This window comes from Myxocyprinus asiaticus, chromosome 18 (assembly GCF_019703515.2).
Source record: "Myxocyprinus asiaticus isolate MX2 ecotype Aquarium Trade chromosome 18, UBuf_Myxa_2, whole genome shotgun sequence".
NCBI classification, from domain to species: domain Eukaryota; kingdom Metazoa; phylum Chordata; class Actinopteri; order Cypriniformes; family Catostomidae; genus Myxocyprinus; species Myxocyprinus asiaticus.
The window spans coordinates 4845259-4863291 of NC_059361.1; the positions used below are offsets into that span (position 1 = coordinate 4845259).

The 18033-nt window shown below is 40.0% G+C and overlaps 1 protein-coding gene across 12 annotated transcripts in view; it reads right to left on the bottom strand.

Annotated features, from left to right (window-relative positions):
* Window positions 1-3102: 3102 nt before the first annotated feature.
* The window catches only part of LOC127456432 (C2 domain-containing protein 5-like), a 69548-nt gene continuing 54617 nt past the window's right edge, over window positions 3103-18033 (bottom strand). For 9 of the 12 annotated variants that reach the window (XM_051724923.1, XM_051724930.1, XM_051724928.1 and 6 more), the window contains 15 exons: window positions 16399-16590; window positions 16080-16266; window positions 15831-15995; window positions 15497-15637; window positions 15362-15425; window positions 15192-15253; window positions 14838-14933; window positions 14616-14705; window positions 14225-14312; window positions 14057-14143; window positions 12039-12077; window positions 11636-11737; window positions 7683-7876; window positions 4214-4360; window positions 3103-4121 (listed from right to left, as the gene is read on the bottom strand). In XM_051724923.1, the coding sequence (XP_051580883.1) occupies window positions 3996-4121; window positions 4214-4360; window positions 7683-7876; window positions 11636-11737; window positions 12039-12077; window positions 14057-14143; window positions 14225-14312; window positions 14616-14705; window positions 14838-14933; window positions 15192-15253; window positions 15362-15425; window positions 15497-15637; window positions 15831-15995; window positions 16080-16266; window positions 16399-16590 (1780 nt within the window). In that variant the 3' untranslated portion in view covers window positions 3103-3995. The remainder of the gene's footprint in view (window positions 4122-4213; window positions 4361-7682; window positions 7877-11635; window positions 11738-12038; window positions 12078-14056; window positions 14144-14224; window positions 14313-14615; window positions 14706-14837; window positions 14934-15191; window positions 15254-15361; window positions 15426-15496; window positions 15638-15830; window positions 15996-16079; window positions 16267-16398; window positions 16591-18033) is intronic. The other 3 variants (XM_051724931.1, XM_051724925.1, XM_051724927.1) reach the window with 2 other exon arrangements.

Consider the following 18033-nt stretch of genomic DNA (forward strand, 5'->3'; position numbering starts at 1 on the left):
GTGAAGGGTGTCAATGATTGTCTTCTGGACAACTGTCAGATTCCCCATGATTGTGTAGCCTAGTGAACCAAACTGAGAGACCGTTTTGAAGGCTCAGGAAATCTTTGCAGGTGTTTTGAGTTGATTAGCTGATTGGCATGTCACCATATTCTAATTTTTTGAGATAGTGAATTGGTGGGTTTTTGTTAAATGTGAGCCAAAATCATCACAATTAAAAGAACCAAAGACTTAAACTACTTCAGTCTGTGTGCATTGAATTTATTTAATACACGAGTTTCACAATTTGAGTTGAATTACTGAAATAAATGAACTTTTCCACGACATTCTAATTCATTGAGATGCACCTGTACAGTTTTTCAAAAGTAACATCACACTCTTTGGAATTGCGTCAAAAACAACAGCAAATTCTCTTGGTTTAACTGGTAATTGAAATTTCTGAAGAAATTCAGTATATGACAAGTACCCATGGGAATTAACTAACTGTCTTACTAAAAGAATACCTTCCTTGAACCAAGTATGATAGAATAAAGATTTGTTTTTATATAATATGTCCTTGTTATTCCATATGAAATAGTTGTGGGGTGAAAAATTGTGCTTATACACCAATTTCCATGCTAACAGAGCTTGTCTGTGAAAACCGGCCAATTTAACAGGAATTTTGTCAACAGAAAAATTACATTTCAACAAAAAGTCTATGCCTCCAAGAGTATTAAATATATACTTAGGAAATGCATTCCAAGGACTTTCTCTATTCTTCATAAACTCTATCAACCATTTAATTTTAAAAGTGTCATTGAGAGTATCATAATCTAAGACCTCCAGTCCCCCTTGCTCTTTAGGATTACAAATTACCTCCTTTTTTAAATAATGTGGTTTTTTCCTCCAAATAAAGTTATAAAGAATCTGATCTAAATCTTTAATAGTCTTGGGAGGCACCTCTAACGATAATGACGTATAGACAGATCTAGATATACACTATATTGCCAAAAGTATTCACTCACCCATCCAAATAATTGAATTCAGGTGTTCCAATCACTTCCATGACCACAGGTGTATAAAATGAAGCACCTAGGCATACAGACTGCTTCTACAAACATTTGTGAAAGAATGGGCCACTCTCAGGAGCTCAGTGAATTCCAGCGTGGTACTGTGATAGGATGCCACCTGTGCAACAAGTCCAGTTGTGAAATTTCCTCGCTACTAAATATTCCACAGTCAACTGTCAGTGGTATTATAACAAAGTGGAAGCGATTGGGAATGACAGCAACTCGCCACGTAAAATGACAGAGCGGGGTCAGCGGATGCTGAGGCGCATAGTGCGCAGAGGTCGCCAACTTTCTGCAGAGTCAATCGCTACAGACCTCCAAAGTTCATGTGGCCTTCAGATTAGCTCAAGAACAGTGCGTAGAGAGCTTCATGGAATGGGTTTCCATGGCCGAGCAGCTGCATCCAAGCCATACATCACCAAGTGCAATGCAAAGCATCGGATGCATTGGTGTAAAGCACGCCGCCACTGGACTCTAGAGCAGTGGAGACGCGTTCTCTGGAGTGATGAATCACGCTTCTCCATCTGGCAATCTGATGGACGAGTCTGGGTTTGGCGGTTGCCAGGAGAACGGTACTCATCTGACTGCATTGTGCCAACTGTGAAATTTGGTGGAGGGGGGATTATGGTGTGGGGTTGCTTTTCAGGAGCTGGGCTTGGCCCCTTAGTTCCAGTGAAAGGAACTCTGAATGCTTCAGCATACCAAGAGATTTTGGACAATTCCATGCTCCCAACTTTGTGGGAACAGTTTGGGGATGGCCCCTTCCTGTTCCAACATGACTGCGCACCAGTGCACAAAGCAAGGTCCATAAAGACATGGATGAGCGAGTTTGGTGTGGAAGAACTTGACTGGCCTGCACAGAGTCCTGACCTCAACCCGATAGAGCACCTTTGGGATGAATTAGAGTGAAGACTGCGAGCCAGGCCTTCTCGTCCAACATCAGTGTCTGACCTCACAAATGCGCTTCTGGAAGAATGGTCAAAAATTCCCATAAACACACTCCTAAACCTTGTGGAAAGCCTTCCCAGAAGAGTTGAAGCTGTTATAGCTGCAAAGGGTGGGCCGACGTCATATTAAACCCTATGGATTAAGAATGGGATGTCACTTAATTTCATATGCGTCTAAAGGCAGATGAGCGAATACTTTTGGCAATATAGTGTACCTTCCGCCTTTGACAATAATACCCTCCCAAATAATGAGATGTCCCTCATTAACCACAAATTCAATTTCTTTTTAGTTTTCTCAATAATTGGTTCAAAATTTAATTGACTCCTTTGTTTTTCATTTTTACAAATTATTATACCTAAATATGTTAATTTATGTTTAACTGGAATGTTCTCCATTTCTGAAGAGGAGCAATCTTTGAGGGGAAATAATACAGATTTATCTATATTCATTTTTAAACCTGAAACACCAGTGAATTCCTCAATATATCTAATTATTTTTGGTACTTCAAATTTGTTTTTCAAAAACACTGCAGTGTCATCAGCGAACTGGCGAATATTAATTAGGTTGCGATCACGGAAGGTCACCAAGAAACGTCAAAATAACTTAATATTAATGAGTTAAGCCTTCGTCATAGTAAGGTTCGGGAAATTCCACACGGCTGCAGCACCACTGGTGTAACTGTTTATTTTTAGGTTTTTATTTTTGTTTTCTTTATTATACCTTTATTAATCCTTAGTAGTTTTTCCCATTGTTGTTTTGCTATTATGCACACGCCTATTTAAAACAATGAGCGTGGCCACACCCACCTAAAATTGTGGATTTTTGTCTTATTACATACCTGCCTAGAGGTTCAGATGGGAATAATTATTAAAGTGTGTTTTATTTGCCTAACTGCTTATCCATAAAATAACATGGCTTGCTAGCTGATGTGGTACTTCGTGTTGGTGTCCTTTCAAATTAAAATAAAGTTTAGGTCTTAAAACGGTCTCTGAATTTATCAGCTTCATGCATTTGTGGTATCAACCAGTTGTGGTCTCATTTTCATAAGAATCGAACGTCTAAGACATCTCGGTTAACAGGGGAACAAACTAAACAAGGACAAATCACACCAGAGCCATAAGAGTTTTATTTAATTATATCGTATTAATGTGCAATTTTGATATGTCCTCAGGCAAACACATATACAAAATAATAGCAATAAAAGTCAGTCAACAAGGGAGCGGAAGACTCAACAAGCCGCCCACCTCAACCAGTCTTTAGTCTCCTCTCTATCCCAGTCTTCTGTACATTCATGTGTCCCACGGGCAGTTCATTGTGAGCATGCCTCTACCCCTAAAATATCTCTTTATCTTATTGATTAACTGGCATTGCACATGCAAGGAAACAGGACCAGCCTCACAGAAGTCTGGCCTAAACATTTTGATAAACAAAAAAGCACATATTGTGGCACATGAAAGCAAGCAAACACATTTCCAGCATTTGACATGATTATAAAAAAAAAAAAATCAGTAGGATGTGACAAGAAATGTCTAACTTGAAACCAGAATGACAGGTTCAGTATTTAAAATCCCGAACGGCGAGTGCCTCAGTAGTTTATTCCAATACTGAAATACAAAACATGGCCACTTATAGAGATGTTGACAGATTTAGCAACTTTTTACAATCACACAGACACTCTATAGACCTTTTGAATTTGTAGCTGCCGCAGCCTCATGCGAACAAAATGAACAATGGCAGACATCCTTTTTGAAAGGCTTCTGATGGAGGGATTTTAAAAGATTATTCCATTAATGGGCTAAAATATGACACTCTAGAGAACTAACCAATCAGGTCGCAAAGAGATCATACACGTGTCTAGCTTTAACTTATTTTTGGATTTATTATAGTTTGGTTGGTACAGCAGTTTTAACGTGAACCAGCTTCATATGGCATAAGATGGCATGGTTCTGGTTAAGACTAGCATACTTAGAGGTTTTTTTTGGTGTGTGTGTGTATGAGGGTTCACGTTCCCTCCCCACCATTGGAGGTCTGTGTGGTCGCCGACTGTGGCTGTACTGAAGTCGCCTCAAGTTCGGATTCTCGAACAAAGATAACAGCATCCCCGCTAACGTTTATTAGGCACTGCGCCTGAAAAGCAAACACACAACACATGCATAAATTAAAGATGGTGATCAGTTGAGTATACATAAGCTTGCATGTGTGACTATGTACATATTAACCTGGTTCTTGTTAGGGTTCTCCATAAACACACACTCCTTCATGCTGTAGGAGACGACAGCGTTTCCTCCAAGAGCAGCAACGTGGGCGCGAACCATTGCAAATACTTCAGCTATGAATGTATGAAGAAACCCACTCACACCTCCCTCCTAACACGCACAAACATACAAACAAGGTTAAAATTTCTCATGAGTAATCAAATTTTCCTAGATCAATTAAGGTAAAAGAGTTCAGTGTCAACATACTGTAACGTTCAGAACTCAAAACGTCTTCCCCAGTCCAAAAACGCCATTTACTGAAAGTAAGCTGCAAAAATGGCTTGTTCTGACATCCATATTTACACATCATTTACAGATCATTTCAGTCTAAATCTTAACAGTTTGTGCAGTGCATCGTTTTCTGAACCTATCAAAATGTAATGTGAGATTTGTAATGAGGCTGTTATTAAAGGATGGGGCAGTTAAAAACTATATATTGTACCCGACATCAAACCTGCAGCTTTTGAGTAAGTTCAGAAAAGTGCTGTATCTCTTTTCACATGTGAAAATGCTGTTTACATAGAAGTCTGAAAGGCACAGCAAGAAAAAAACTGCCTGTTTAATTGTAGGGTTAGGGAGAGTAATGAAAACTGAAATTAGGACTATTTTTGGCGCAAAAAACTAGTGATCGACCGATATGGGTTTTTCAAAGGCCGATGACAATATCTAGAGAGCAGGGTAGCCAACAGGCCGATATAATGCCGATATACAGTTGTGCTCAAAAGTTTGCATACCCTGGCAGAAATTGTGAAATTTTGGCATTGATTTCGAAAATATGACTGATCATGCAAAAAAACTGTCTTTTATTTAAGGATAGTGATCATATGAAGTCATTTATCATCACATAGTTGTTTGGCTCCTTTTTAAATCATAATGATAACAGAAATCACCCAAATGGCCCTGATCAAAAGTTTACATACCCTTGAATGTTTGGCCTTGTTACAGACACACAAGATGACACACACAGGTTTAAATGGCAATTAAAGGTTAATTTCCCACACCTGTGGCTTTTTAAATTGCAATTAGTGTCTGTGTATAAATAGTCAATGAGTTTGTTAGCTCTCACGTGGATGCACTGAGCAGGCTAGATACTGAGCCATGGGGAGCAGAAAAGAACTGTCAAAAGACCTGCGTAACAAGGTAAATGGAACTTTATAAAGATGGAAAAGGATATAAAAAGATATCCAAAGCCTTGAAAATGCCAGTCAGTACTGTTCAATCACTTATTAAGAAGTGGAAAATTTGGGGATCTCTTGATACTGACAAGGTCAGGTAGACCAAGAAAGATTTCAGCCACAACTGCCAGAAGAATTGTTCGGGATACAAAGAAAACCCCACAGGTAACCTCAGGAGAAATACAGACTGCTCTGGAAAAAGATGGAGTGGTTGTTTCATGGAGTACAATACGACAATACTTGAACAAAAATGAGCTGCATGGTCGAGCTGCCACAAAGAAGCCAATGCCACAAATGACAACACCTTGACACGCCTCACAGCTTCTGGCACACTGTAATTTGGAGTGACGAGACCAAAATAGAGCTTTATGGTCACAACCATAAGCGCTATGTTTGGAGAGGGGTCAACAAGAATACCATCACCACTGTGAAGCATGGTGGTGGCTCACTGATGTTTTGGGGGTGTGTGAGCTCTAAAGGCATGGGGAATCTTGTGAAAATTGATGGCAAGATGAATGCAGCATGTTATCAGAAAATACTGGCAGACAATTTGCATTCTTCTGCACGAAAGCTGCACATGGGACGCTCTTGGACTTTCCAGCACGACAATGACCCTAAGCACAAGGCCAAGTTGACCCTCCAGTGGTTACAGCAGAAAAAGGTGAAGGTTCTGGAGTGGCCATCACAGTCTCCTGACCTTAATATCATCGAGCCACTCTGAGGAGATCTCAAACGTGCGGTTCATGCAAGATGACCAAAGACTTTGCATGACCTGGAGGCATTTTGCCAATGGGCAGCTATACCACCTGCAAGAATTTGGGGCCTCATAAACAACTATTACAAAAGACTGCATGCTGTCATTGATGCTGAAGGGGGCAATACACAGTATTAAGAACTAAGGGTATGCAGACTTTTGAACAGGGGTCATTTCATTTTTTACTTTGTTGCCATGTTTTGTTTTATGATTGTGCCATTCTGTTATAACCTACAGTTGAATATGAATCCCATAAGAAATAAAAGAAATGTGTTTTGCCTGCTCACTCATGTTTTCTTTAAAAATGGTACATATATTACCAATTCTCCAAGGGTATGTAAACTTTTGAGCACAACTGTATATATCACATCACACATTTTAATATGACAGTAAATGACGTACATAAAATTGCAAAAAAATTGAATTCACTTTTACTTGGCTTACACAAATATTATATTTCTAATAGTAGAAAATGCATCTTTAAAAAAAATGGGATTTTATAGGAGCTTCTCCTGGTTTCTGTGTAGTCATACCAATTTACTATTTGTTAAACAAATAAATTGTTAAAACATTTTAATAACAGGAAAAAGGAAATAAGAGTGCACACAGTATTCCAGTAACTGCGGACGGTGTGCACGCATTAACAATCGCATTTTCTCAAAATGCCGCATTTTTAGGATGCTTTGTCAAGTTAAAAGTACAGTGGAAACTTTGAAAATCACATCTCAAGATTCCTGTATTCTCTGGTGTTTTGCCACCTGTTGTGCTTCCACCGTGAGCGGTTCTCATTCTTTGGCTGCGCTGCTTGTGAGGTTTGTTGAGGCACGCTGCCACCTATTGATGCGGCTCATATAAACAGATGTACTTCAAGCTTGAATTGCTCATGGGCGTAGATTTGGCTTGACTACTGGGGGGAATTGCAGCATGAAGCATCTACATGTTTCCATTGATCATGGTATAAATATTGGGGGGGGTTGTACTTGCTTGTTTTGATTATTGGGGGGGTTACCTCCCCCCATCCCCCCTGGAAACGACGCCCCCAAATGCATACTTTTATTAAGGGAATTTACGTACGCATCAGTGGGCATGAATAATTGCGTACATTTTTTTAATACTTTATTTTTATATGATTAATCGCAATAAATTAACACGCTAAATGGACAGCCCTCCTTTAAACATGAACTCATGCGCATCTGCTGAGTCAAGGTACTGTTTAAAAGGGACTTTGCACACCGGTCTATTATTGTGATAACACTATGGCACGTAACAACAAAACGAACTGTGATTGAAAGTTTGCATGCATCAGACAGCTCCTTCACATGCAATCAAGTTATTATCGGCACCTTCACCGCTCGCAAAAATAATCAGACAAACGGGAAGATTTATCGGCATATGCCGATAATTAAAAAAAAAAAAAAAAAAAAACTCTACTAACATCTTAAGTGGACTTCAGGGAGAAAAATTAGAGGAAAAAAGTATGACGTGACCACTTAAAAGTGTGTACCTCTCTCAGTGAGGTGGTCTCTCTAATGAAGAACATGTTGATGATGCCAAGATATTTGATGATCTTTGCTCCAGGAAGTAAAGAGAGGGGAGTCATTTTGACCACTGTGACAGAACTGCCAGAGTAGGAGCGATTCCTCCGAAGAGAACGAGAGTGACCTTCCGGCAACGGGCTGGCCTTCTCCAGAGAAGATGCTGTTTAGAGTAAGACAGAGCGAGAGAGAGGGGTAGAGAGAAAGACGAGAGAGAGAGAGAAGAAAGAACGGGGTGGGAAGATACCAGACACGGCCTTCAGAGGGCGCACTACAAGACCAACGGATGTGACGAGACAAACATAGCACAGTGTGACCAAGAGAAAGGGATAAGTGTGCATTTGTGTGTTGCTCAGATCAGCTGCATGTGATCAAAGCAAAGCAATGGCACTGCATCATGCAAATAAACACCATGCAAATACAGAGGGACAGAGAGAGAGAGAGAAAGAATGAATGCCGCATGTCGAATCTCCCTTGATCAATCAGGAGGGAGGAGTCTTTCAAATCAAGAGTGTGAAAGATCTCATATCACCAGTCAGAGCTGTAATTCATCATACATTACGCTGCATCACAACTGTTCCACAGAGTACCAATGTGTGTGCAGCTTTGTCAGTGGACTGGATAACCTGTAAAGTCATGCTGATGATTCAATGATCACATTAGCACATTAACAAAAGTTAAAATATAAGATCATTGAGACACAACTGAATTACTGATTGTCTTCATCACGGTCCATTATTAGGGTTCAGCCTCAACTTTCACACTCTGTCAATCAAGTTTGTTCAGATCAGCGTATGGCAGCAAGGCTCTTTAACTTTTGGATGCAGGACATTTGTGTGTAATGTATGTATGAGTAAAGACCACAGTCAGAGTAGACATCATATTAAATTTGATAAGAAATAACGTTAGTACAGGCTTGCTGCAGAGTTTTTAAAATCAAATGTAAGACTTTTTTAAGACTCTGGAGGACGCAGCGCATGCATTTATTTAATTAAATCATATTCTTTTGAAGTTTGATAATCACATTAGGTCATATCACGATTCCTGTCTTTCTGCCTCCAAATTTAAGACCTGTTTAAATAAAAATGAAGACTTTTGTTGTATAAAAAGATATTTAAGATGTTTTATGACCTTACATTTTGGAAAACTGAATTAAAGACATTTCAAGGCTTTTTAAGGATCCGCGGGAACCCTGTAGTACAGTCAATATGTTGACTTGCCCTTGGGTCTCAATCATTCAGCCAAAGAAATATTGAAGAAACAAATTTAAACTTGGGTTGTGAAAATTAGACGTGCCCTCCAAGCTTTGTTGTCATTCATGTCAAATTAAAGGGATAGTTCACCCAAAAATGACAATTCTGTCATTATCTACTCGTCATTGTGTTCCTTTTTTTGTGGAACACATTGCAAGCAGAATATTCCGGCTGCTCTTTTTCATACAACAGAAGTCATCGGCAGTCAAGCTCTAAAAAGGACATTACAGGGGTCATGTCATGAGGAATCTTTGTCATGAGAAATATTTTGACATATAAGAGGTCATTGTACTACAAAATCATACTGTACGTTTCAGAACTCAAAACGTTCCCTCCGGTCCAAAAAAAAACATTTATTGTTCCCACTTTGCAAAAACAACTCATTTTGAAATCGGTTGCATTGTGACATCATTTAAGTAGCCCCGCCTCCACAACATACTTAATCGTTGAGGTGAATTGATAAAGAGAGAGCGGCTGAGGTACTCAAACTCTGAAGCTGGTACTATTGTTACTGTAGTTTGCTTTTAACCAACGTAAAGATTAAGTTGTAGAACAACGTCCTAAGACGTTGTTGTGCTCCTGGTTGTGAAACAACTGTATCTCTGCATAGGATCCCTATGTTAGGAATAAGTGGCTTAAATTTATGGTAAATGGTCTGCACTTATATAGCGCCTTTTTAACCTTAGCGGTTCTACAAAGCGCTTTACGCTGTGTCTCATTCACCCATTCACACACACACACTCACACACCAATGACAGCAGAGCTGCCATGCAAGGCGCTGGCCTGCCACTGGGAGTAACTTGGGGTTCAGTGTCTTGCCCAAGGTCACTTCGGCATGTGGAGTCATGTGGGCCGGTATTGGACAACCCGCTCTACCACCTGAGCCACAGCCGCCCACATTATTTAAACAAAGTTCCTGAACATGTCAGTGTGGAATTAAACACTTATTAGGCACATTTCTCTAAGGATTGTTTTTGAGAAGGATTATGATTCAGGCTTTGCAAAGAAACTTGTATTGAAAGATGGAGCAATGCCAACTATACTGGACATGACAGTAATGCTGGCGAGTAACAAATTTAATACTACTATTTCTGTCTGTCTGTGTTTGTTGCAAAATAAACCATGAACTCCAACGCAGAGCGGATCGTGCTTATTACACCACTAGTTACCAAAAAAAAACCAAAAAAACTTAATTGCTCACGAAATATTGATTTGAAATTAAACTATTTGTAGTATAATCTGGTAAGGGTCAGGGTTCCCATTCTTTTCAAGGCACAGTTTTCCAGGACATTTTATGTTCCCAACAAGTGTAATATTTAAGCAAAAAATACATGCATCCATTTAAATCAAGCATTTATTTTGGCATTTCGGTGTGTTTTGGACGGTAGATAAACAGTACGTTACATGGACATAGTGTGATTATTAATCCCCGTAAAGCTGTGACTTAATCAAATAAATGCATAGTCTGTATGTGCTGCACACTTCAGAGTGCTCTGCTCTCCGTCTTCTCATACACATACACACACACACACACACACACACACACACACACACACACACACAGAGCGTGCGCGATGATCATGATGAGGTGTTTTCAGTTTATGAGCAGCCGGCTTCTCATTAATTTTGATGCGCGCATCACTTGAAGATTACATATTTATGAATACATTGTGAATTCGTTTTCAAAATAATTAGTGGTCAAACTGTCATTGTTGTCTAAAGTTTATGACTCAAATGTTTTTGTGGTTAACACAACAGCAATGCTGGAACAAAAAAATCGTATTTTGTGCTATAGCAATACTTAAACTATTTAATCGGAGCAAAGCAGAGATGACAGCAGATGAGCAGAAAAAAATATATGTCACAGGGCTTCGTTCACGACAGTTAACCGTTGATGTTTCACAATGCGCAGCTGCCGGCAGTGTTAAAACGATACCAATTTGTGTATTTGAGTCACGATCGTTACCATGTCTTTGTGCATGTAACAAAAACCATGCTAGCAACACAGTCAAACAGTTCTATTATACTAAAATATTTTCCAGGACAATTTATTCTTTTCCAGGACATCCACACGTGTTTGGTGGTGGGCCTTTATTCTGCAAAGATGTCAGCCAATCATAACAGTGATGAGGGCGAGACAGGTTGGAAAAAGGTCATGTAATACTACATATTATAACTGTGCAAAAAGCTTTACTAATATTATAAGTGAACCTTATAATATTAAAAAAAAAAAAAAAAAAAAAACTCATGACATGACCCCTCAAGTCCATAAAAGTAGTCCATATGACTTGTGTGCTACATTCCAAGTCTTCTGGAGCCACACGATAGCTTTGCGTGAGAAAGTCTTGCCTTCCACCCTATTTCTCTCTTTATCCATTTGTCTTTCAAGCTTCTGGGTGTTCAAAACTGATGCTTTGATGCTACATGCGAGAACCAATGAAGGCTGTGCAGTTTCTTCTCCTCCTACTTCTGCTTCTTCTATGGGGTAGAGTGTTGATAGAGGGTCTTGCATGTATTGCGAACGCGCTAGATTTGAATGTGCAGAGGTATGAATGAGATTTGGATAGAGATATTTAATATGACATCCACCCTGAATGAGGTCTAGGTGATTGTATATGTATGTGTATGCGAGTTTGTTTGTATGCATGAGTTTGCGTGTGTGCTCCTACTTGTTTTAACTGATCCACGTCTTATGGTGTGAGCTTTCAGTCTAAGCTGCTCTATCCAGGAGCTGCATCTGTCTGCAAAGGAACTGTAATCAACTGAGGGGGCTAGACACACACACACATACACACATGTAAACGGACATTCAAATACAGATAAACACGCACACATATGCACACATGCGGTCAGAAGACCCATGAACACGTACATCCGCACATGGATACACAACAAAGCAACAGAGAATAGGAATCAGTACACAGAAAGAAAGAAAAAAGAAAAAAGGGGTAAAATGGATGATGCTGGGGTGTGTGCTGCAGCACTTCAATCTGTCACACACAAAAGGAGCAGAAATCAAATGAAAACAACCCTTTTGCCTTCAGAACTCTCAGCAAAGAATTCTGTACTGACCTCTGGCCGACAGATGGCTGCCCAAAACATCTGATAGACCTGTGATAACAAAAAGGAAGCCAATGTTAAAGGGGACATAAAGAAAAACAGAATTTTCCCTCCTCTTTTTAACCTCCAACTCTGGGGCATTTTTGGGCTGCCACATGCAATTTTGTAAATCTGGTTCTATTCACTACATCTCCCTCCAAAAACTGTTTTATTCCACTCTATGGCAGCAAGCACTCATACAAATATTTTTTCCTCTATCACCTTACATCACAATATACAGATCTGAAATGTAGGTGGAGCTCTAATGCATTTTAGCCCTCACAGATGTGCTCGTCCATAGACATTCAGTCTAATTTTCAGTTCATGCACCACCCCCATTGCTTCATCGAATATTTCAGCCTCTGAGTGGACTAGAAGCTCAATAGTAGTCGATAACATACATTTCCGATGATTTGTTTAGCATGCTTTTCCTGCTAGACCACATATTTTGTTCTGGACATCTAAGATATAACATTGGATTATTCACAAAAACAAGCTCACAGACAAGTACAAAATGCCTAATTTTTTTTGGAAAACTGCCCAAGATAAAAGCAGATATAAAGTTTTTAGCTATTTGGGGCTAACAGCAGCAGTGATCAGCACATAAAAGAGACGTTTGTATCTAATGTCTTTCAAATATCATATTTCACTTTGTGATTCCTTTGAAATTCTTTCAAACTGTGGTATTAGGGCAACAAAATAAACTGTACAGTCACATTCCTGGAAGTGAGAGCTTTCATTTGATATGTGATTTGTCTATTTAAGGGCTATTTGAAAGATTTTTACATTCATATTAATATTTCTACGACATGACCTCTAGGTGGCGCTGATGTGTGACATGAATGTTTTCAGGCCTTATTTGTTATGTTATGTAACAAATTCAGAAGTGATGGTTCAGATTCTAAGCTTTCAGACGATACCTCATATGCCTGACTTATGTATTCAGAGACTTGAACATTTTAAGCGTATACTTTTTTCGCAATATAGCACCCCCTTTTGGACCCGCTGGCGGGTCCGTTGCGTTTAAGAGATTAAATAAAAACTTTGACGTACTCTAATGTTCAAAAAGAAAAGCTCCCTCTCCAGTCTACCCAAACCCTTTATTGAAACTAAGCTACTAAAAATCGGCATGGTACTGATGTTTAAATCATGAGCTCATTAACAAATGACCATCCACACCTATACATCAACGATTCAATTTTCAGCAGTCTTTTTTTTTCTCCCCTTTTTCTCCCCAATTTGGAATGCCCAATTCCCAATGCGCTCTAAGTCATCGTGGTGGCGTAATGACTCGCCTCAATCCAGGTGGCGGAGGACGAATCTCAGTTGCCTCCGCGTCTGAGACCATCAATCCGTGCATTTTATCACGTGGCTTGTTGAGCATGTTACCGCGGAGACATAGCGTGTGTGGAGGCTTCACGCTATTCTCCGCAGCATCCATGAACAACTCACCACACACCCCACCGAGAGTGAACCACTAATCCCGACCACGAGGAGGTTACCCCATGTGACTCTACCCTCCCTAGCAACCGGGCCAATTTGGTTGCTTAGGAGACCTGGCTGGAGTCACTCAGCACGCCCTGGAATCGAACTCGCGACTCCAGGGGTGATAGTCAGCTACCCAGGCCCCCAATTTTATGAAGTCTTAAAGATACAGTAGCAAAGACAACATGTTTAATTCTAAGGGCCAGATAGAGGGTGGAAATGGTGATGTAAAACGAAATTATGAACTTTACCTTGATTATAAGTAAACTTCTGGGGAATAGTTATAGTGCCCTTTTAAAACTGCAGCTTAGATATGAAATAATCTTAAGAGTAGAATATGCTCTTGTTTATTTTACCTGGTTAATTTTGGTGTTTAAATGTGCTTTAGAAAATAAAGTTGTATTGCATAAAAAAGTATTTAATTTTAATTGTTCTGTATTGTACTGTTTGAAAGGATTGATTAGGACATAGGTAAATAGGTAAAGGGTTCAGGGTTCAGGCTATACCTTTGGTGGAGCTGAGAGGGTTTGGAGAAGACAACTCCGCATTGAGCTCCAGACTGAACTGAAGTTGCTCGTCATTTTCTGTTATTGCTGCAAAGGACACGAGACAGTGAAACTCAGATTTTTAGAGAAGTGTGATGAACATAATACACAATTATAGACCATGCTTACCCTTTATCAGGGTCTTGTCCCCACTTTGTCTTCCATTCTCAAGAGTCTGCTCTTTGTTAAAACTCATTGCAACAGCTGTCACCGCCACCTGTCAAATCAAACATTGACCAGTAACATGAAACAGAGATAAAAGGATGAGAATAAAACTGACTTTAAGGGCTCAATTCTTCATTTTTTTTTTAAACATTTGTAATACTAGAAAATGAATGTTTAATATAATATTTAACAATGGCAAATGTTTTACATCTACTTTTTTGCATTTACAGATGCTATTATCCCAAGTCCATTCATGTAGTACATTATGTCAGCATGCGTGCTTCAATTTAAGAATGTAAACTTGCGATGGTTATGAAGTGGTTTCAGTACAACCAATTAACAGCTGTGTTCTCACCTGTATGAGCTCATCTTCAGGTATGGCCACTGTGAAGTTCAGGTGACAAAGACAGCAGGGGACCATCGACCGCAGTTTGAAGTAAAAACTCTACAGACCACATATGTTTCACAGGCTTACGTTAAAGTAGTGATTAGCAAAAAAAACTCAAACAATTTAACTATGATTCTACTGATCTTTCCAGATCACGCTCAGAGCACATGAGCAAAAAAATGTCTTCACCTTAAGCAGGTTCTCACAGAGGTCACTGAAAATCTTATTCAGTCCCTGATTGGTTAGGTTGGCGTTAAGGCGGAAGACCCTCACAGAGGTAAACATCTGATACACAAGAAAAATATGACGGTACATGGATCAACACGCTCTGAGGAGAACATTTACCACCATCTCAAAAATGGTGGTAAATTAAATGTGTGGCAGACATTAGGACAAGAGTAATGTTCTTCATTGTTAAATTTGTATATTGCTGATTGGATCCTTTGATGATAATAAAATGCTCTGCATTTCTCTCGCTTTTCTGCTTTTGTTGAGTCTTGAAAAAGTAAAGGACAAGAACTGATTCAATGCGTTGAACGGTACCTGTATAGCTGAAGTCCAGTTCTGAATCCCAGGCATGATTTCAGTGTTGCAGCTGTAGAATCCTGAACGAAAGGCAAGAGAACACACCCACACATGTGTACATACAGTCCAGGATACATTGATATACAGTTTAACAATGGCAGACTCCATAGTTGAGTAGAGATGTGTACCTGGTGGCGTAGGGACATCAGTCAGAAGTGCATGTATATCTTCCACAGCGTCCGTGTCATCAATCTAGAAGAGAATCAAAACATCAGGCGGACTGATCCACCTATCAGTCCATCCACAGTATAAAGTTATCTCACCTCCAGTACAAAGGCATCCTTCTTTCCATAGGATAAGTCTAGTTCCGACACCTCATCTGAGCTCTCCGAGTGAGAGCGGAAGAGGCGGGACCTCTGCCGGGGCTCAGGGATCGGTGAACCAATTATCTCTTCCACAACCTCCTATAAGAGAAACAAATAAATAAACAAAACAACGAGTTTTAAGTTCTGACTCAAAACCTAGTGAGCTGCCTTGCAAAACTGCATTTCGGGGTAAAAATCGCTCATTAGTAACAAACAAATCCCTAAAGTTGCTCAAAGTAACCAGAGAGCTAATGTAGCACGTAGATGTGCATGTGTTTGTGTGTGTACTTACAGGTGGATTGACTTCATATATTTCTTTGTTTTTAGCAATGGTGTCATTGATTTTCTTTTGCATATTGTAGATGTGCTGCTCGTATGTGATGTCGCTGGGAGTTTTTCCTGCTATCTGGATTCCTCCCGGACTGGGTAACGCTGTCAGATAGACTCCTGTGGCAGACTGGACATTTACACAGCAGATATAAGAAGCAACACATTCAGTCATGTTTAATAAACTGAGCATTGTGTGTAATGGCAGACTGACCGCCAGTCCTAACAGCATGGTCTCTCCCACGCTGATCTGGATGCGCATACCGAACAGAGCGTTCATGCCCCGTAGCTTCAGCTTGTTCATCAGCTGTGTGTGGAGCTCGTACTCTAGAAATGGAAGAAGGTTGCTAATGGCCGTGGCGTTACCCTCCCCCTGGGCCTTCTTTTTAGTCCGACAAAGCCTACAGTGGGGTGGATATTGAGTCAAGTGAGAAAGGAACAGACAGAAAACTTCTACAGCTTAAGGTGCACATTATGTGTCCACATGTGCGTATGTAAACAATGCATATAAAGAGAATACCCGGAGGATCTACCTGGCTTGAATGAGGCAGCCCTTGCCGGTGATGTTGGCTTCAGTCGGCAGGTCAATTGTGGTGAAGAGAACATCGGGCACTTTGTAGCGGCGACAGCAGTAGCAGTTAGTGAGCTGAGCAGGAAATGGTATATTCAACTCATCGTACGGTATGTGACAGAAGCCACAGCCAGGGGGCGCCACCTCCTCAAATCTGACAGACATAAACGCTGCAATTAGTACAGCATAGCGTAAGGTAAAATACAGACAAAAACACACTATCCAAGCAACCTCATGAGGTAAGGGAGAGTAAATACCATGTGTAAACGTCAGTGTGAAATAAAAAAATACAAAATTTGTAAAGATGACATTATTTCTTAAATATAAAAACGCACAGGCAACTGTTTTTCCCTTTGTTATGAAGTCCTCTGGACTTGACTTGGTTAGTAGCTGTAAAAACCGTCCTTAGCAAACACACACAGACACACACACACCGATATGATTAGTACTGTTTAGTATTGAGATTAAAGAGATAGTTCACCCAAAAATTAAAATTCTGTCATTATTTACTCACTCTCAAGTCATTCCAAACCTTTATGACTTAAGAGGACGATTTTCAGTGAATAACATGCATTTCAGTCTGTTCCTCTCACACAAAGCTTTCGTACGGCTTCAAAAGACTTTTTGCGTGAACTACTTCTATGGTGCGTTTATGGCACTTTTTGTCATTTTTGAACCTCAACATCCATCTTCACTCATTACAATTGTATGGTAAAGAGCAGCGTGAACATTCTTCAAAATTTCTCCTTTTGTGTTCCACTAAACAAAGTCAGAGACAGGCCTCCACACTGCAACTAAACGGTCATATTTTGCAACCATTTTTCCTGCCAGTGCAACTTAATTTTGTTTCAGGTCGCACCGGTGCAATGGCAAAAGAGGAATGAAACCTTGCTATCTGCTACCCTGGTCAATTATTAGCAAGCCTCAATGAACAGAGCCGGCAAGCACAGAGCAGGTGCGTTTACTTGTGACCCGGTCTCACCCGCACAGCGCGGATCATTATAAACAGCCCTGTAAGAATAACTGAGAAACAGCACGAGTCGCGGAACACATCTGAATTCAGCACAGAATTTTCTGCTGCAAACCACTACAAAACATCACTAGCTATGTTTCCATCCAAGTTGCAAAATTAATATATGCGAAAAATCAGAATATCGCAAAAACAACGTGCGGATAAAGCCGCGTTTCCATCCCTTGCATTCAAAAGAACAAAAGTGCCACTTCCAGGGGAATTGTAGCAACTGTGTGACTCTTTTATTAATAAAATACTCGCGGTTAAGGACGTGCAGACAAAACACTTTAATAACTTGTCTCATGATTGGAAATGACAGGGCGTCACACAGTTTTGCGAGCACTGTGTGTGTGCGTTCCTGCATCAAGACTTTGCGGAGTGGATCTATAAGATATTTTTCTAAAGTACCAATAAACCTGCTTTTTGGGAAAAAGTGCAAGTTTGTGTTCAACTTATTTGCTCTGCAGACTCTATGCAGGCTTTGGATTTTTAGGACACCGGTATTTCAGAATGACCAGAGCAAAAATTCGGATGCGATGATTGGTCCGCAGGTCGTCCAGTTATAAATGCATTATTCAGTCACGT